This window comes from Sus scrofa, chromosome 6 (genome assembly GCF_000003025.6).
Source record: "Sus scrofa isolate TJ Tabasco breed Duroc chromosome 6, Sscrofa11.1, whole genome shotgun sequence".
Lineage (NCBI taxonomy): Eukaryota > Metazoa > Chordata > Mammalia > Artiodactyla > Suidae > Sus > Sus scrofa.
The window spans coordinates 34299989-34319879 of record NC_010448.4 but is presented as its reverse complement, the minus strand read 5'-3'; the positions used below and the strand labels follow the sequence as shown (position 1 = coordinate 34319879).

Here is a 19891-nt window from a genome sequence, read left to right as displayed (position 1 = left end):
AAAACTGAACTGAGGGATTGCACAGCACTGTTAGCGAGAGGATCGGTTGTTTTAAGAGAGGACCGGACCCAGCAGTACTCCTACTGGCCGGAGCTCCTTCACTTTCCCTCACCCCGGGTCTCCAATCCCTGGTCCCCAGCCCCCGGCGGGGTCAGAGACAGCAGCCTGGAGGGGGGCGCTGTGTCTAGTCCTGCAGCGCCTCTCCATGCTCCGCCCCCAGCTCGCCAGCCCCGCCCCAAGCCCTCCCCCTCTGCTGCTCGCCTCGCCTTTGATGCGCCGCGCCCGGCCAATGGGCGCGCGGGGAGGCGCGGGCAGCGGCGGCGGGCTGGGGGCACGGCGCGCCCGGGCGTCAGTCCGGTAGCGGCGGCGGCAGCAGGAACGCGTCCCGGCGCCGCCTCGGGCTCCGCTCTGCTCTGAGGCTGCTCCGGGAGGAGGAGAGCGAGGCGAGGGGCTGCGAGCCGTAGGGCCCTCGGGCCGGGCGCATGGCTTAGGGACGCCCCCGCCCGCTGCACCCCCAGCATGGGGAAACTTCACTCCAAGCCGGGTCAGTGTCCCCGCCCGCGCGCCGGCCCCTTGCCTCCCGCCGCCCTCGCCCCCGCGACTGCTAACTCTCTGCCTCTCCTTTCTTTCCGGCTCCCGCCGCCGCCGCCGCCGCGCGCGATGTGCCTGCAGCCGCCGTGTGCAAGCGCAGGGAGAGCCCGGAAGGTAGGGGCGCGCTGGGCACCGACGGGGGGGACAGACTGGGAAGCACCGCGGGCGTCGGCGGAATGGCCTAACCCGCGGGGATCTTATTACCAGGGCCACCCTCATCCCCAACTCCAGCCACCGGTCTCACAAACCCGCTCTTGGGAGGAGACTTTGTGCCCCCAGCTCTGTCCCAGCTCTCTCCACCAGCAAGCCTGTGCTAGCTCCTCTGACCCTCAACCCCTCCTCTTGGAGTACCTCAACCCCGCGCTCACTGCACCCCCTTTTCAGACTCCCAAGCCCCCTCTCCAAGACCCTTGCCCCTTCTCTTTCCGGCCCTCGGCTCTCTGCCCCGAGATCTTGGCTCCTGCGCCCCCTGCACCCCCTCTCCTGACCCTCAGTTCCCCTCATCCCCTCACCCCATGTTCAGTGCGCGGGTTTTCCGACCCGCATCTCTCGCCTCCGCCGTTCTGGCCTGTGTCGCTCGCTCTTCGGTCCTGGGGTATTGCTTCCCCTTGGCTCTCCCCTCAGAGTCTCTGCTCTTGGGATTTCGCTGGACCCCCTTCTTCCGATTACCCGCGTCCCTCTCTCGGACTGTGCTCTGTTCTCCATACCATCCCAGTCCCGCCGCCTCTGCCTCGCCCACTCTTTCTCCCCTCTCTCCTTTCTTGGGTAACTTTCAGCCTAGGGGGCCAGACTCAGGGGCTTCCTGTCGTCCCCGCTCCAGGTGACAGCTTCGCAGTGAGCGCCGCCTGGGCTCGGAAAGGCATCGAAGAGTGGATCGGGAGGCAGCGCTGCCCGGGTGGCAGCTCCGGACCCCGACAGCTGCGGGCGGTGGGCACCGTTGGCAGAGGAACCCGGGTACGATTTCCATCTACCCCCCCTCCCAACCTCAGAGCTGGGTCTCCATCCGCATCCCAACTTTTAGCACCCTCTTGGCACAGCTTCTAAGTTCAGAAATCCTTCTCAGCTGTCCTTGCCCCATTGACATGACCCTGTACCCCCATGCCAGGGGGAACCTTATTGGTGACACAGGTGGCAGTCTTCTTTCCAGTTGGGGGCAGAGGGCTGTCTGGGGGGAAGGGTCCTAGGTGAGGAAGTGGTACAGGTCTGGTTGATGGGGAAGCTTGCTTGTTCTGGAGGGATTTGGGGGCTTGCTCTTGTTTCTGTGGCCAGCATGCAGAGGTGGATAGGGAGTTGGGGCTAGGGAGAGAGGAAAGGCATATTGGGGTGTCTGGGTGGAAGGCAGGACTGTGCTGGCCTCTGAATGTGTTCCAACTGTCTGTGGCATTCATCAGTCCCATCTGCCCTGGAACCCCAGTGGAGCAGGCTGTGATCTGGGAGGGGCAGGACTGGGTAGGGGGGTGGGGGGAGAGCCAGGAGACCCCTCCTTGGCCCACAAGGAGCGAGAGGGCCTCCTTCTGTTGCTGCCTGAGCCCACCCTCAGCCTTCCCCCTGTGGGTCCCTGAGGTTAGATCTATTCCTACGGGAGCAGCAGATGTGACAGGGGAGTGAGTGAGTCCAGCCCCAGCTCCTGGCCTGGGACTGGTGTTCACAGATGTCCTATGGGCTCCAGAACTCTGCACAGGGCTTTCAGATGGTCTGCGTGGAACTCGAGCAAGCCAAGGATCAAAGGATGAATCAACTTTTTGATGTGACATTTAATTTTTTTTTTTTTTTTTAAACTTAGAGGGGAGCAGACTGAGACTCGGGTCTGGTTAGTTCTTTGGTCTTGTCCATGGGCTGGGGAGGGGTGCGTGTGTGCGGGTGCATGCATGCAGGTGCATGCGTGCGTGTATTTGAATAGTGGGACCCAGGCCGGGTGCAGTCTGTTGCAGGGACCAGTGTTGGGAGGTGAGCCTGTGGATGAAGTCGCCTCTGGTGCATGTATGAAATACGCTCTGCATCTGGAAGAAGCTCCCATCTCCTCCTCCACTGCCACTGCTGAGCTGGGGGCTTTTTCGTCTCCATTTCTCTTCATCTGTTAGCTGGGCTGGACTTGGAGCTGTTGTCCCCTCGGAAAGGCCAAAACTTAGTGGGTGGGGGTGCTGCAGTTGGAGAGCCTTTAAAAACAGAACTACCAACTTCCCTTTCTTCCCCCACCATGTCTAGTTTTTGATCTCTTTATTTATTTAAAGCCCAATGAAAATGATCCGATTTAGCCATATGAACAAATGCATTTGCAGCTCAAGACAGAGCCCAACTGAGTGGATTTCCATTAATCAAGTTTTGCGTTTTTTCGGCCTGTTTATTTTTACAAAGTATTCTTGTAGAATGACATTTATTTGCAGTCCCTTTTTTTTTTTTTTTTTTCCTTTCCTAAACTGCCAGGCAGCTTGCTCCATGCTTTAGGGGAAACTTGAAATACAGCGAGGGCTTACTTCAATTGACTTTTATCTTCAAAGCCATAACAAATGTTACCCGCATGTTTTTGGTGGGTCTCCTTGGCATCCAGTCCTGGAGGATGGGAGGGAGGAGGAAGGAAGGAGAGGAAAACAAAAGTCTGTCGTTTTTAATTAAATAGTAGTGTTCCCAGCAAGAGGAATGCGAGCCAGTAAAAGTTGCCATTGGGGGAAATGAGGGAGGGTGAGGAGGGGGCCCCAGCTTAAGTCTGTGGCTTTGGTGAAGTCACGGAATCTTGTTGAGGACTGGTTTCTTCCCCCAGCTGAGGACGGCATGGGAGGGTGCCTGCCCCCCTCCCTTCCTGCCCCCTCTCTCAGAGAAATGCTGAGGGGTCATTAGTGTTTGTTCAAAGCACTTTTGAAGATGTGAGACCCAGAGCCATCAGCCTGACATATGTTGGGTGGTGGAGGGTGGGCTCTGCCATCCAAGATATTCAGGGGAGGGAGCCTCTGCTTCCTTGAGACTTGTGCTCGGTGTCTGGGACCCGGATGCCTGGGTTCCCACCACCCCCTGGCCTGGCCCCTGAGCCTGCAGCGCTGGGGGTGTAGGGGTGCAGTGAGTCTGCCTGGGGAGGAGGCGGGGTGAGCTCGAGGTGGGGGGGTGCTGCACTGCGGGGGGCCTGGGAGGTGATTTCAAGTGGTACCTGGGGGGATATCTTTTATCTTAGTAGTTACTTTTTTTTTTTTTTAAACCAGAAAAAAAAAGTAGGTTATTAGACCCATGATTTCATGGATAATATTGCTTAGGATGAAGCTAAGTTGAAAGATACAGTTTAAAATCGATTCTGAGACACAAAATTAGGTACAACGGGTCAAAATTGAGAATGGGAACAGGAATGTCCCACATTTGGGCAACATCGAGATACTGAACAGGGTAGCAAGTGGGCAACTCTCAGTCTGTTTTGTTTCCGTGATTTCCAAAAAGGGTGGCTCTAGGTTCTTGCGTTATCTCATCAGGATGTAGAAGGGCGTGGGCTCCAAAGGGTGCTGAGTGCCGAGCGCTAGCAGTGGTCCCCCCACCAGCCCCAGCCCCCACCTGAGGACAGCCTCTGTCTCCCCTCCATCACCTGGCCTTTCACCAAAGCGACGGGGGTGGGGGCACATTCGTAGCATTATTATCATAGCATTATTATTACTGCAATGATAACTACTATTTATTAAGTGACTGTATGTGCCAAGCACTTTGCTTACATTATCTTAATCCTCCTCAAAACTCTGTAAAAGTTGCCAGCCAGCTGGGGTGGACTCTGGTTTTCAACCTTTCTGGAGCACTTCCTAGGACAGCAGAAGCCGCGTGTGCGGTAAAGTCCTGCCCCACAGCACTTCCCCCTCAAGAGGGAGCTCGCCCACCTTCTGCAGAGCACTTGGGGACAAGACAGGTTGTGAGACAGGCGGAAGCACCAGGGCCCCTGCCTCTCTTCCTCTTCCTCCCCGAGGGGGGTCTCCGTAGCTCAGTAAATATTCAAGGTGGGTCTGAGTTGCATGCAAGATCCTGGGAGGTGAGAGGGTGACCTGGCTGGCACCAACCCATACCTGCCCTCCCCACACACCAAATAAATGAGGTCAGTTGTGGTCACAATAGCTTGTCCCCCTCGTTCGTGTGAGCCATCTGGCCTTGGTCTGCCTTAACTAGCTCATCTGCAAAATGGGCGCAATAACGTGCTCCTCCCTGGCCGGGTTCTGGCCGATAAGACTTCCTAGAGGATAGAATCTGGGGAGAGATGCCCTGGTCGGGGTGGAGGTGGGGGCCCAGATTATGAAACAAGAGCCCCACCCCCCCATACTCTCTAGGCTTCACTCAGAGGGAGACCGGCTAAGGCTTCTGCCCTTTCAGTGGGTACATGATGCACTTCAAGGAAACCCAGGCTTGGAGGAAAAGACACATGAGACATGGGAGGTACCCGACTACTTACGAAAACGGGATACGTGAACCCTGGATGCCGGACATCCAGGGGCTGAACGCTTGGAACGTAACATAAGCATAATAATCTCCGCGATTCCAGGAGGCTATTAGCAACCCGAAGCAGCAATAGGCAGTTCCAAACGAAAACCGATTGGGAAGGTGAGATCTGAAAACTCTCGTGGGAGAAATGGAAAAGCCCCGTAGGTGGATGGAGTAGCATAAGGGACACAGAGTTGCTGCTGGGGGACCGCGCAGAGGAGCAGAACCTGGGCGTCTGTGAATGCTCCCGTAGCCTGGACGTGCACGTGTATATATGAATCTGTGCAACCGGATTTGAGACCGTTTCCACCCCCGCCCCCGCCACTGCCCCCGTTTGGCCCCTTTGTTCTTTTATGGCAGAGCTGCCTGGGGAAGCAGGCGGGGAGCTGCGGTGCAGGCGAGCCTGCCTCTGGATCAAAGGTGGCTGCCAGGCGGTTGGGTAATTTGATGAGGGGGCACCTCGTGCATTTGGATATTGGGGGAAGGCGGGGAGGGTGCAGGCCCGGTGGGAGCCCGCGGGGACGTGTGGGGCTGGGTGAGGAGAGTGGAGGCCCGCCCAGCTGCTGCCTGAGTGCTGGATTCCAGGGGAATTACCCTTGAATGATACCAGTTGGCACAATTAAAAGGCCCCATGTCTTCACCATATGGAACGTGTTAGGCCTCCTTACGTGGTTTCAAAGCTATGTGCCGGGAGGTGGACTTGACATTTGAGGTAAAGCATAAATTAAATATTTGGTGTTTCAGAATTAAAAGATGATTTGCTTTGAGGCTGGTGGAGGCGTTCGGGCCTCCGCTGGCTGGCTTCTTCAGGTTCTCCAAGGACTGTCCCCTCCGCCCGTGGCACCCGGGCCGGCTTCTTCGCCCCACCTGGACCCTGGGGATTGGGGAGGAGATCCGGGCAAGCTGGAGCTGGGCAGAGTGCCAGGTGTGGCTTCTGGTTTCCCGTAGGTCTGGGTCCCTCAGGATGATGGGTGGTGGGCCAGGGTGTCCTATTCTGGGTGCTCTGGTAGGGGCTTCGAGGACTGGCTTCCTCTCCCTACGAAACTTTTCTTCTTGGAGAAGGACACTGGTTCCTCGAGTCAGGCTGCGTGCGTGTTCTGTTCCCTCAAACTCAGAAACAGACCCTCTGCGTTCACATCCTGTACAAACTGTCCAGAAACTCGGGATGGAGGTGGGGCGGGGGGCGCTAAACCAGGAGACAACCAGGGCGCGTCCCACTAGCTCCTGGAACTCGGGGGAGTGTTCCATCCCCTCACCCAGTGTGGTGTCAGGAGTGAGGAGAGAAGGTGGGCGATGGATGGATGGAGTATATTCCTCCTTATACCAGGAAGCTCGGGCACCAGGCTCGGGGGTCAGACTGTCCCTTTGAGGGCTTAAAGCAGCAAGGCTGGGTGTTCCCGTCATGGCTCAGTGGTTAAAAAATCTGACGAGGAACCATGAGGTTGTGGGTTCCATCCTTGGCCTCGCTCACTGGGTTAAGGATCCAGTGTGGCTGTGGCTGTGGTGTAGGCTGGCAGCTGCAGCTCTGATTCTCTCCCTAGCCTGGGAACCTCCATATGCTGTGGGTGTGGCCTTAAAAAGACAAAAAAAAAAAAAAAAAAAAAAAAAGAGCAGCAAGGCTGAGTGTCAGCAATTGAAGAGTCATGTTCTGAGGACTGTATCTTCCTATGGTGTCCCCCAGGGTACACAGTGGCACTCACAATACATGTGCTGAATGAATGAACGAGTGAAAATAGATTAGGTCACCATCTCTGCCTCTTCCTCCCCCAGTTTCTCTTTCCCAGCCAGGTGGAGGCGGAAGCAGGAATAAATGGAAGGGTGCAGTCAGGCCTTTTCTTTCAGGCCCTTGGCTATTTTTTTTTTGTTTTGTCTTTTTGTCTTTTTAGGGCCGCACCCATGGCATATGGAGGTTCCCAGGCTAGGGGTCTAATCCGAGCTGCAGCTGCTAGCCTACACCACAGCCACAGCAACGCAGGATCCGAGCTGCCTCTGTGACCTACACCACAGCTCTCGGCAATGCCAGATCCTTAACCCACTGAGCGAGGCCAGGGATCGAACCCGCGTCCTCATGGATACTAGTCGGGTTTGTTAACCACTGAGCCATGACGGGAACTCCAGGCCCTCAGCTATTAATTGTGGTCAGTAATGAATGGTTTTGAATGCTGGCTTCCTTAGCTGTGCCAGGCCTCGGGGCAGATCAAAGGGCTGGGTGCCTGTTCTCCTGTCGCTTCCAGTCTAATCAAGGAGACAAAGAATAAGCATGCCCAAGCACCTGTTAACAGACTGCAATGCTGGGGAGAAGCTGAGACAGAAGGAACATGCAGGGAGGGGGTGGCATCTGGGTGGGGAGAGCTGGCTGAGTCCCCTGGCTCGTTAGCGTCTGTGGACAACGCATGGGTTGGGTTGGGCCCTCGAGAGGGGACGGTCGCTGCAGGTTGGCGGCCTGGGTCTCTCTCCTGGTGCTCGTGTTTTCTGAAACGCACCCCTCCCCCACCACTGTTCGTCTCTTAGTGGCACGTGTATGCTACCTGTTCCCCTGGACAGGTGGGCGGGATGGAGCCAGGCCGGCAGCCAGTCTGCCTCCCCAGCCACCAGCACAATCCCTGGAGCTGATTAGCCTGCAATGTCCTGTGCAGGGACTTGGGGCAGTATTCCAGCTCTTTGGGTGGGAGTGGTGGCCCCCACTGCCCTGTGGGGGAGGAGGGTCGGCTGTAGCCCAGGGACAAGAAGCCTGTTCCAGAGAGAGCCCATCCTGCCCCAGAACTGCTGTGAACCTGTGGCTGAGAGAAGAGGGTCCTTTGGCTCCGTTTGCCAGATGCGTCTGAGGAAGGGGAGTGCAGCCTGACCCCGTGGGCCAGGGGCATTGCCCCCGAGGGGGGACTGTGGGCATGGGGGAGACAGGGACCCCTCAATCCTCTTAGCTCAGGGCTTCTTGTAGCCTTCCTCCGCTCAGCTCCCTGGCTGGAGGTTCACAACTTTGGAATTTTTAGGTCGCCTGTTGGATTCCAAAGCAGGCACTTCCGGCCGCCTCCCCGACTTCCCTCTCTCTTTTCCACTCACACATGTTCTTTTCGTGGCTCTTGTCGCCACCAGACATTCTTTCTCTTCCTCTCTGAGCCCTCTCTCTCTCTCTCTCTCTCTCTCTCTCTCTCCCCTCCCTTCCCCTCGCCTCCTCCCTCCCCTCCCCTCCCCGAGGAAGGAAAAAATTCAGACTCTCACAAACAAAATATCTGCCATTCCATCCGAGGGAGAACTGAGGCAGGAGCCCAGAATATCCTGGAAGAAATGCCAGAGAGCGCTGAAGGCCTCAGTTGTTTAATCTGGAAGGCAGTCTTTGATGTCACTGCGCTCCGTTTATCCTGGGACGCTGCCTGCTTCTTTATGGCCGGCTTCAGACGCTGCGCATGAAGAATGGCCCAGTGCCTTCAGGAGCTGGAGGAAAAGCCTGATCCCTCCCCAAAGGGCAGGCCTGGTGATGCTGCGGCTCCTGCCAGGCTCAGGTGGGGCGGAGAACCTTTTCCAAACAAGCATTTCCAGAGACATAAGTAATTCTTTGATAACTTCCCAGGGAAGCAGAGAGGGCTGTTTATCCATGTGGGTACCCGTCACGGGGCTTTGGGAGGGAAGCCTCAGGCCCAGCCGCTGAAGTCATCCTTAGCCCCAAAAGGGTGGCGTGTGGAGCTCTCCCCAGGCAGCTCTGCCCACTGGGGTGCGTCTTGGATGGGTGTGTGTTTAGAGGGCTCTGAGGACTTGCTCTGGGCTTCACTTTCCTTCCTGGTTGAGCCATGTGGGCTGTGTGTGGCCTGTGTGTGGCTGACGCCTTTCAGAGGGCCCCAGCATACTGGGTGGGCTTCAGATTGGTGTGGCATCAGCTGAAGCATCTCTGGGCCTCAGATCTTCCAGCTGAGAAGTCGGGTAAAATCATTTATTATACTTTAGCAATTGTGTATTGCATATATTCTATTCGAGTCATTCATGCATCTGTGCCATAGGAATTGAGCCAGGCATCAATTGCTCTGTCAGCAGAGCATGATCCTTGTTTTCATGGGGATTACACCCTAGTAGGAAAAGATAAGTATTTTTAAAAAACAAATTGCACAATCTCCGTTGTGATTTGTGCCTCAAAGGAGAAGACCGGGTTCTTTGAGAACATTTAATGGGAATCAGACCTAATCCGAGTGGCTGTTCATTCCACAGATAGTTGAGTGTGGCTAGGATGTTGTGGAAACTGTGAGAAATAGGGCATAGTTCCTGCCTCACAGAACTTAGAGTTTAGTGGAACTAAACTTTCATCTTTGCCTCTCATCTATTTTTCTTATCTTATTGCATTGGTTAGAATCTCCTCTACTATTTAATAACCATTAAGCATGATGTTCCTTGTGCATCTAGTTAAGAAAGCTGTCTTCGTCACCTGGCTTACTAAAATTTTTAAAACCAGGAATAATTATTGAATTTTATCCAAGGCTTTTGGGGTGTTGGATGGAGCTGACGATTCTTTGCTAATATAATGTATGATTTTGACGCATGATTTATATGGCTTACTGTGTGCCCAGCGTTACAACCACTTTACAATTTGAGTCCTCACAACCACCCTCTGAAGCAGGTACTATTATTATCCCAACTTTACAGATAGGAACTACGGGCACAGAATTACTTATTCTATTGCCATCCGCACCCCCTTCCACTCCCCACCCTTTCTGTCCTGCTCCGTGCCCAGATTTTCTAGCGTTCAATTTTCTTTGCTAGATTTTCTAATGTTCAACTTTCCTTCCTTGCATTCCCAAATGAAATGCTTCTGTGCTGCAATAGATTGCTGCTTTAAAATGTTGCCGTATTTGGTTTGCTAATATTTTACTTTGCATTGATATTCGTGTTAGACTGGCTCATAGTTTGGGAAGGTAGATCCTGAATAATGAAGACGACAGTGTTAAGGGAATATTAGCGGATGCTCTGGGGGCTCTGAGAGCCTATAGCAGGGGGTGCCGACTGGTGCAGTGTCAGCGGTGGTCTCAAAGGAGCTGTGATTTAAGGCCAAAGGTGCATGGGGGAAGGGTGGTGAGCAAGGCAAGGGAAGAGGACTCATAACAGCCCTAGGAGGGTTTGCTGGGCAGACCGGCTACACATGAGAAAGCCTGGTAGCGAAGAGGTCAGTTTGTTTGAGATGCTCCTTGGCATTTAGTTGGCCGAAGAGGAGTCACAGCCTGGGCCTGGGAGCTTTCTTAGGCATGTTGTGGAGCTTGGTCTTTGTCCAGAGGAGCAGACCATTGTGTGCGGGGTCAGCAAGACAGAGGTGAGCCCCGAGATCTGGGAGAACTTCTGCGCCACAGGTGCGGCCAAAACACAAAGACCCCAAAGATGGCAAGACTGAGGCCAGGGGTCAGCATCTAAAGGGCTTCCCAGGGCCAGAGAAGTCATAGTAATGAACTCAGCAGGAAGACCCCTGGGAGGTGCGGGGACAGGGGTGCCCCGGGGAACACCTATCCTGGGTCAAGGGAGCAGCGCCCTGCAGCTCCAGCCAGCTGTTGCCCTGTGGGAATGGGGCCCTGGTGTTGCCACATCTTCTGATCATTGAGAGAATCCAGCCATCTGGATTCTTATGTGAGAGATTTTCTAATTAAAACATTTATTGTCAGTCACATAAAATTTTTCAAAAACACTTCTTTGGGTGGACCCAGACAACTCGATTTGGCCTGGCTTGTGATTGTTTAGACCTTCAAGATTTGGGTGGGGTATGACTAAGTTAGTGGTAATAGTACATATGAGTGGACAGTGAAGCTTCCTGATGGGAATTCCTGTTGTGGCTCAGCAGAAGTGAACCTGACTAGTGTCCATGACAACCCAGATTTGGCTCCTGGCCTCCCTCGGTAGGTCAAGGATCCAGCATTGCTGTGAGCTGTGGTGTAGGTCACAGAGACGTAGCTTGGATCCCACATTGCTGTGGCTGTGGTGTAGGCTGGCAGGTACAGCTCCAATTCAACCCCTTGCCTGGAAACTTCCATATGCCGTGAGTGTGGCCCTAAAAAGCAAAAAAAAAAAGAACCTGATGCTTTACATGCTTTCTTTGCACGTATTACTCCCCTATGTGCAGATGAGGAGCTGGGCTCAGCAAGTTAAAGTCCTGAGCCCAGCAAGGGAGAGCCACGTTCAGGCTGCCTCCAAGGCAGAGGGTACAGCCCAAGCCAAGGCTAGGTTCTGGGGAGTCGGGGATAGTATGTTTCACTTGGGTGGGGAACAAGATGGGAGGGCAGGTGGGCTAAGTATGTAGAGATGTGGTTTGAGCCTCTTTATACTGAGGCCCAGCCTGTGCACACAGTAGGTGTCAGAAGTGTGATTAGAGCATTCAGAGTCAGACTTCTGGGGGCCAGTCCCAGTTGCACCTCTCCCCATCCAGGTGGCCTTGGGCCATGTGATGGCTTGTTGCTCATCCTCAGCTTTTGCATCTGTCAAATGGGTGGAATCGTCGTTCCTACCTCGCTGAGCTGTTTGAGGGAAATGGGTTCATGCTGGCAAATCAGAGAGAATTAAAGAGACGTCATTCTTCCTCTTGAAGCTTTCTGGTGTGGTTAGCTGATGATCACCCAGATGCGAGCTAAGTGCAAGGAAGAAAAAGAACAGGGCAGAAATTGAGGAGGAGTTCTACTTTGGACTGGGGAGTTGCTGAGAGCCAAAGCATAAATAGCCAGGAGCTGAAAGGTTTGGAAAAAGCACCTCGGACAAAGGGTTTGGGAAGTGCAAAGATCAGGAGGCACAATTGGCAAGAGCGTCTTCACCCCATTTCTGGGATCTGACTTAGGACCAGAATCCAGTCTCTGAGACGTTTGGACAGAAATGCAGGGTCCACCATTTGGGGTGGGTTGCACCTGGGGATTTGGGGCAGTGGCGGGGATCCTATATGTTACAACCTGTTTTGAGTCCTTGTCCACTCAAATTATCCCTTTTTTTCACCCATCTCTCATTACTCCAGCTTCTCTCCTTTCTGATCCCACCAAGTAGTGTCAGCTCAGTGCTGATTGGCTGGCCTGCTCTGTGCTGCCCAAGGCCTTGGCCTTGAGCTTGAGTATGTAAGGAGCCGGGGCCCTGGAGAGGATGGGGCAGAGCCTAAAGGGCCCCTGTCAGCATGAGGACCTGGCCACCCTCAGGCCACAGTGAGGCTAGGGAAGACCAGAACTTTCCAAGTGGGCTCAGGGCCCAGGGTGTGTCTCTAACTCCAGAAGTCTGCACAGGCCAGCGGGCCCCTCACACAGAGGCTTTGCCTGATGGCAGCTCCATGGAGTGGCTTTGGGGGCGCTGCTTCAGCGTGCTGGAGGCCATTCCACACCCGTCGTGGCGCAGTGGTTCACGAATCCGACTAGGAACCATGAGGTTGCAGGTTCGATCCCTGGCCTCATTCAGTGGGTTAAGGATCCAGCGTTGCCGTGAGCTGTGGTGTAGGTTGCAGACGCTGCTCAGATCCCTCGTTGCTGTGGCTGTGGTGTAGGCCAGCGGCCACAGCTCTGATTAGACCCATAGCCTGGGAACCTCCATATGCTGTGGGAGCGGCCCAAGAAAAGGCAAAAAGACCAAAAAAAAAAAAAAAAAAGGCAAAAAGATGATGTCAGAAAACTACTGTAAACTAGGAATGAGGTTGATTTTTCAGTGGGTTCAAGGAGCATGCTTCTTCCTCCTCTGCTTTGGAATTCCCAGTCAGCCCACTGCCTCAGTCAGTCATAGGTACATGCTTCCTTTCTGCATGTTCTGTGGCTACAGCCTCAGTGTGGCTATTAAGTGCCTACTGTATGCTAAGCCCGGTGCTGAACTATAGATACAGCATTTGAGTATCTGCTCTGTGCCAGGCCCTGGGCCAAGAGCTGTTCCTACCACTCAGTTCTCACAGCCTCATTATGAGGCAGGTACTATCATCATCCCCGTTTTACTGCTGGGGAAACTGAGGCTTTAAAGAAATCCACCTTCTTGCCCAAAGTCACTTGACTCGGAAGTGGATCCTCCTCTAGCAAGATTCAAATTCAGGTCAGTCTGATTTTAGAGCTGTCATTATGGGCGAGGTTGCCCCCCCTGCACTTAAGCTATGTTATAACCCCATTCATGGCTCATGGAAGCAGGGTAGTAACCATCATTTTAAAAAGTGAAATAGGGAGTTCCCATTGTGGCACGGCGGAAACGAAAACCGACTGGTATCCATGAGGATGCGGGTTCAGTCTCTGGCCTTGCTCAGTGGGTTAAGGATCCAGCGTGGCCATGAGCTGGGGTGTAGATCACAGACACAGGTCAGATCCTGTGTTGTCGTGGCTGTGGTGTAGGCTGGCAGCTGTAGCTCCTTTTTGACCCCTAGCCTGGGAACATCCATGTACCTCGGGTGCAGCCCCCCCCAAAGAAAAAGTGACATAGAGGGAGTTCCCTGGTGGCCTAGTGGTTAAGGATCTGGCATTGTCGTTGCTGTGGCGGTGGTTCAGTCCCTGACCTGGAAACTTCTGTATGCTGCTAGGAAGGCCAAAAAAAAAAAAAAAAAAGAAAGAAAGAAAGAAAGAAATAGAAAAAAAATTAAAATATGAGAGAACATCCTATATAGTAAGAGTAAATATTGCTTTCAGTTTAGTTTATAGCATTGGATACCCATGTCTATAGAAGATAGATGGATAGATTTGGATATAGATATAGACATGGGTGTCCACACCAAGAGATAGATCTAAGTCTGTATGTATCTAAAAACACATCTATACCCAAACCCATATGAAGAGTCCCATTATAAAACATTCGGAGTCACTATCAGAATGTTAGAAAATAGTGGTGTTTGGCCACTGGCGCAGATGCTGAGTCCAAATGCCTATTTTTAAGACATAGCTCTGTTTTGCACTAGCTGTGTGACCTTGGGCAAGTTACCTAACCCCTCTGTGCCAAAATTGTCTTTCTTGGCTTCAAGGCTTTTTTGGTTTGTTGACTTTCTGGTCTGAACAATTCTTCTAGGATTTCCTTGGGTGCTGTCTTGCTCACCCACTCCGTTTGCTTAGGGCATGAAGAGGGCCTCTGGGGGACCCCCATGTCCTCTCAGCTTGAACATGACAAGTAGCAGCTGCATCCTGGCAAGAATACATGGCTGAATCTTTCTGGACAGAACACTATTTTGGGAACCCTGAGCCTGGAGGTGTTCCCAGCTTAGCTATTAGATATCTACTGTGACCTCTCCTGGCCTTTGCTTCCTCCTCTCAGAGTGTAGTATAGAAAAGGTATAACAAAGGCGTCTTTTGCTGTATAACAAATTATTCCAAATTTAGTGACTTAAGTCCTTTTTTTTTTTTTTTTTTAAGGGCCACACACCTGCAACATATGCAGCATATGGAAGTTCCCAGGCCTGGGGGGGTGGGGAATCAGCTGCAGCTGCTGACCTACGCCGCAGCCACAGCAACACCAGATCTGAGCTGCATCTATGACCTACACCACAGCTCATGCAATGCTGGATCCTTAACCCATTGAGCAAGGCCAGGGATCAAACCCGCATCTTCATGGATACTAGTCAAGTTCGAGCCACAACGGGAACTCTTGACTTTATCATTTTTTAATCTGTTTAAGATTATGTGTTTCGGGCATGGCTTGACCGGGACAACTTAACTGCAGTTCCACGTAGAACAGCTGAGTTGGCTCCAACAGGGAGGGGCCCATTGCACAGCTCCACTTGGTGCATCTGTCTGGGGCCTCAGTTCTCTTCTAGGTGGCCTCGCCATGTGGTTAGCTTGGGCTTCCTTGTAGTATGGCAGTCACAGAGGAACCAGACTTCTTATGGCTGGCTTCCCCAAAGTGCAAAAGTGGAAACTGCCAAGCCTTCTTAAGCTTTAGGAGGCCTGGAGTTGGCAATGCCACACTCTCTTGGTTAAAGCAAGTCACAGGATCCAGCCCAGGTTTAGGGGAGGGGACATACTGGGAGGTGGGATTTATTCAGGCCGTCGAAGTAGTCTGCTAGAGAGGGCGTGGTCTCCTGGACGAAGCTTCTGGACAGACTGAGTAAGAAAAAGGACGGAAAGGTGTCCATTGGATTAAGGGCCCTGGTGGCTACAGTCTGGTGTGGCTATCTTGGTGGAATGACAGCAGAGGTGAGACTGCTCTGAGTCCCAAAGGAACCAAGGAACGCTTGCCCAGGAGCACACACTTGTAAGAACAGCATATTATTATTTAGCATATTAGCATATATGCTAATATTATTATTTAACATGTAATAGCATATTATTATTATTTATTATATTTATTATTATGTAACAGACCACATTATTTAGAAGAGGGAAAGTTTATAACCACTCAAATAGCCATCACCAGGAGACAGACTGATCAACAGTGGGTGGTGCAGCCGTTTCGTGGATCTCTTTGCAACTGGGAAAACCGGGTTGAGTGAGGGCTGCAAGCGGATGTGAAGGAGGCCCTGAGATGCTGTCAAATGAGCAAAGCAAGAGCAGAACATCCGTATAATGTGGTCCTGGTTTTTGCGGTATACAAAAGTCCATTCAGGCCTATGTCTACACATTTGCAGGTGCATGTAGAAAGATCTGGAATGATACACTGTCAAAGTCTGTTTCCCTGGGGAATGGAGTGGTGGGAAGCGGTAAGGAGAGAAGGAATTTCACTTTTCACATCAGACATGTCTACGTTGCTTGGCTTTTTTTTTTTTTGTAATTTTCTTTTTCTCTTTTTTGTTTTTCTTTTTAGGGCCAAACCACTGGGATATGGAAATTCCCGGGCTAGGGGTTGCATTGGAGCTGCAGCCATCAGCCTACGCCACAGTCACAGCAGTGTGGGATCCAAGCTGCAACTGTGACTTACATGGCAGCTCCAGGCAACACTGGATCCTTAAGCCACTAAGGAAGGCCAAGGATCAGATCCACATCCTCATGGATACTAGTTGGGTTCTTAACCTGCTGAGCCACAACAGAAACTCCTACTTTTTGTAACTTGTCGAAGAGCCAATGCATCTTGTAAGAGAATGAGAAATGAGCAAAGAGCGGATGTGTGCAGCTGTAAGGACAAGCTTCCCTGGAAGGGGTGGCGAGAGAAGATGGTAGCTGGAGGCAGTGGGTTTTGGGAAGGACTCAGAGTGTAGCCAGAGAACGAGCAGCGCAGCTCCTGCCTCGTGGCAGGTTCTCAGTCACTGCTTCTGTCCCTGTGCCGTTCCCATGGCTGAGGACCCTCAAACCTATAAGTGGTTTGAGAAGTTTGCAGGCAGTTATGGATCCCTGGCCTCTTTTGCAAGACCAGCCAGGCCCTTCCTTTTATAACAGGAAGGAGAGAGATATCCTTTAACAAAGGTATCTAGCCTAGCGCTAGAACCTTCTATGATGATGGAGATGCTCTGTCTTCTAGAACCTTCTATGATGACAGGGATGCTCTGTCTGAACTGTCCAGGTTAGGAACCAGGAACCACCTGGAGCCATTGAGCCCTTGCAGTGTGGCTCCTGCAACTGAGGAACTGAATTTTAATTAATTGTTTGAATTAATTTAAGTGTAAATTTAAACAGCCACATGGAGCTAGTGGCTTCTGCCTGGATTGCACAGCTCTGGACCAGTGGGGCAATGCCTCAGGCTAACCCCCAACCCTGAGGGGGCGGAAGGGGTTATTTGCTGACAGTGGTGTTGGAAGCACAGCTCTGCCCCCACTACACACCGGTGAAACCCTCCTTGGGGCCTTTTCAGAACCTGCTCCTTGGAGGCCTGGCTTCCCCTCAAGCTTGGAGGGAGGAAGCCCAGGCTGGCCACTGCTGGGGTCAGTAATGAGAAGAATGGTGCGTCTCCAGTATGGGTGGCTTGGGGAATTGGGGCCTTCTTAGCCTTTTTTTTTTTTTTTTTTTTTTTTTTTTTTTCCATTTCTTGGGCCACTCCCACAGCATATGGAGGTTCCCAGGCTAGGGGTCTAATCGGAGCTGAAGCCGCCAGCCTACACCACAGCCACAGCAATACAGGATCTGAGCCGCGTCTGCAACCTACACCACAGCTCATGGCAACGCCGCATCCTTAACCCACTGAGCAAGGCCAGGAATCGAACCCACAACCTCATGGTTCCTAGTCGGATTTGTTAACCGCTGAGCCATGACGGGAACTCCCTTCTTGGGCTTCTTAACCTTGGAGGGCCTGCTTGGCATCTGCTTCTGGGCTTCGTGGGTGAGGACTGGTCCCCTTGGCTCTGGTGTGAGGGGCTGGAAGGCAAAACCCATTCCTGGGGCTGGGGCTCAGCACAGAGTGGGGCCAGCTTTTCTCCAGTAGGAAGAGCCAGCAGTCTGCCCGAGCTTTATGGTTTACAGAGCCTTCCACACATATTTTTTTTTTTTGAATTCTTTCTTTATTTTAATGATTTTTAATTTTTTTCCATTATAGCTGGTTTACAGTGTTCTGTCAATTTTCTACTGTACAGCCAGGTGACCCAATCACACATACATATATACATTCCTTTTTCTCACATTATCATGCTCCATCACAAGTGGCTAGATGTAGTTCCCAGCTGCACAGAGACTGGTCAGGTATTGACGCTTTGCAGAAACCTGGCTAGGATCAGTCAGTAGGACTACTCTGGGGAAACTGAGGCCAGACTGCAGAGTCTATGAGCCAGGTCCTGTGTGGCCCACTGCTGTGTCCTCAGGGCCTTTTGCACCACTTGGCATGTGACAGGTGCTCAAGGAACATTTGCTGGGTGGATGGGGCTCAGAGGGGCCTGGCAGCCTGGCCAGAGGGCTGTCCCTCCAAATCCAAATCCCCACCTCCTTTTGGCCTCTGCTTGTCTCCCCCTCCTTCATAAAAGGCCTCACCACTTTGCTTTTGGTAAATGAAATGCACATGGTAAAAAAAATTATCTATATATCAAAACAGTACTAAAGGGTATATAATAACAAGGAAGCCACTTTCCACCTCTACCAATACCACTGGCCTCCCCGCATCCCTCTTCCAAGGCATCTGCTTTTTCTGGTTCCTGGAGGTGCTTCTAGCCGTGTGCCGGAAGTTCATACCAACACACATCCACCAAGCATGTTAACTACATTAGAAGCCCTGTTGGCCAACAAGACTGGGGTGTAGTTCCTTGCATGTCGCAGTGGAAATGAATCCAACTAGGAACCACGAGGCGGCGGGTTTGATCCCTGGCCTCGCTCAGTGGGTTAAGGGTCCGGTGTTGCCGTGAGCTGCGGTGTAGGTTGCAGCCTCAGCTCGGATTCCATGTGGCTGTGGCTGTGGCTGTGGTGTAGGCCGGCGTCTAGAGCTCCGATTCGACCCCTAGCCTGGGACCCTCCATATGCTGCAGCCCTAAAATGCAAAAAGAAACAAACAACAAGACTGGGGAGTATCGGCATTTGTAGGCTAATGGAAAAATTCATTTAAGGTGGGGATTCATAAAAAAGTGACAGAGTCTTTATTTTCTTTTAACCGAAGTTGCATGTTGTAATCTAGTTCTATACCTTGCCTTTTTGACTTAACAGTACGTCCTGAAAATCATTCCCTGTTGGTACATATAATCTAATTGCTTTTTAATCTTATTGCTCTTAAGGTCCTTATGCAGAGATGGACCCTAATGTATTTGTACTGATTCCTCGTGCTTGGGCCTGTAGGCTGTTTTACGGGCTTGTGGCCCATGGTCTTAGATCAACACGGCGCATTTCCGTAGCTGCGCTTCTGCCCACACACCCCAGCCCCGACAGACACTCTGCACACCCTGATGTCATCTCCAGGCGTGGTTCTGCTTCTTTTCTGGCAAAGCCAGAGTTTCTTCCCCCAGGTCAGGGTCTTCAAGATCTAGGAGGGCAGCAGCTTTGGCAGGGGTTGGGTGGGGGGGTTAGGGGGCCGTTGTGGTTCAGTAAGTGTGACCCTTTGCTGCGTGGATTAGTCAGGATCGTTTAGGTTTTAAGCTCATCTCACCTGTTTTGTACTGAGAGCGTTACTGGCCGGGGTAACGGGGAAGTGGGGAGGGTGGAGCGAATTCAGGGACTGCTGGGTCTCAGAGCTCCAACTCTATCCCAGGTAGGTGATCTCTGCCCTTTTTTTGGGAGGGGGGGCTTCATGCCTGGGCAGACTCTCCCCCAGGTAGTGGTAGTTTGGCTCCCAGTGGCCTGGGCTTCCATCTCTGACTGGAAGAGTGAGTTTCAGCCAAAGCTCAGCCTGGGCACCCTTTGTTTTGATGGGGGTCACATGGCCATCCCAGAACCAAACCCCGTGCCTCTTGATGGTCCTGGGTTCCTGTGGCCACTTCGGAGTAGGGGCTGGGATCAGCACCCCCAACCCTAAACCTTAAGGGCTAGGAGGGAAGGGATGGGTGGTTCCCTTTTAGGGAAAACCCACTGTGAGGAGAAGGCTGCAGAATGCGTTCTGGGTGGAGGGAACCAGTGTCTGTGCGCCTCCTAAGACTCACCGACAGTAGTTGCAGTCAGCAGTTGGAGAATTTGTGTGACAATTAGCTGACTCCCTGGGGAGAACCACTCCTTGCCATGGGATCTTGGAAGAGCATGAGGGATTTGCCACCTCCTCCGTGCAGCCCCCATGGGTCACACTTCCCTTTTAAGTGACAGTCAGAGTTCTGTGATTCTTCTTTTTTTTTTTTTATTTTTTTAATTATAGTTGATTTACAGGGTTCTGTCAATTTCTGCTGTGCAGCCACTTGATCGAGTCATGTATATATATGTATATACATTCTTTTTGTGATTCTTAAAAACTCTTGGGGGATAGGGAGTAAGACCCTTTGGGAATCTGCTGTATCTGATGTCTTTCTCCTCAAATAAATGCTCCTATAACTTAACTTCCAGTTTCAGGGCGCTCATAGCCTCCGGGCTAAGAACTCTGCCTTAGTTTTTATGGCTATGTTTTACCCTCATTATTTAACTTTTTTTCCCCCTCTACGGGTCTTCTCTAC

The 19891-nt window shown here is 52.3% G+C and overlaps 1 protein-coding gene across 2 annotated transcripts in view; it reads left to right on the top strand.

Annotated features, from left to right (window-relative positions):
• Positions 296–19891, top strand: part of NKD1 (naked cuticle homolog 1) — a 95697-nt gene continuing 76101 nt past the window's right edge. The window contains exons 1-3 of one of the 2 annotated variants that reach the window (XM_021094196.1): positions 296–544; positions 673–705; positions 1412–1545. In XM_021094196.1, coding sequence (XP_020949855.1) covers positions 520–544; positions 673–705; positions 1412–1545 — 192 coding nt within the window. In that variant the 5' untranslated portion in view covers positions 296–519. The remainder of the gene's footprint in view (positions 545–672; positions 706–1411; positions 1546–19891) is intronic. The other variant, XM_021094197.1, reaches the window with a different exon arrangement.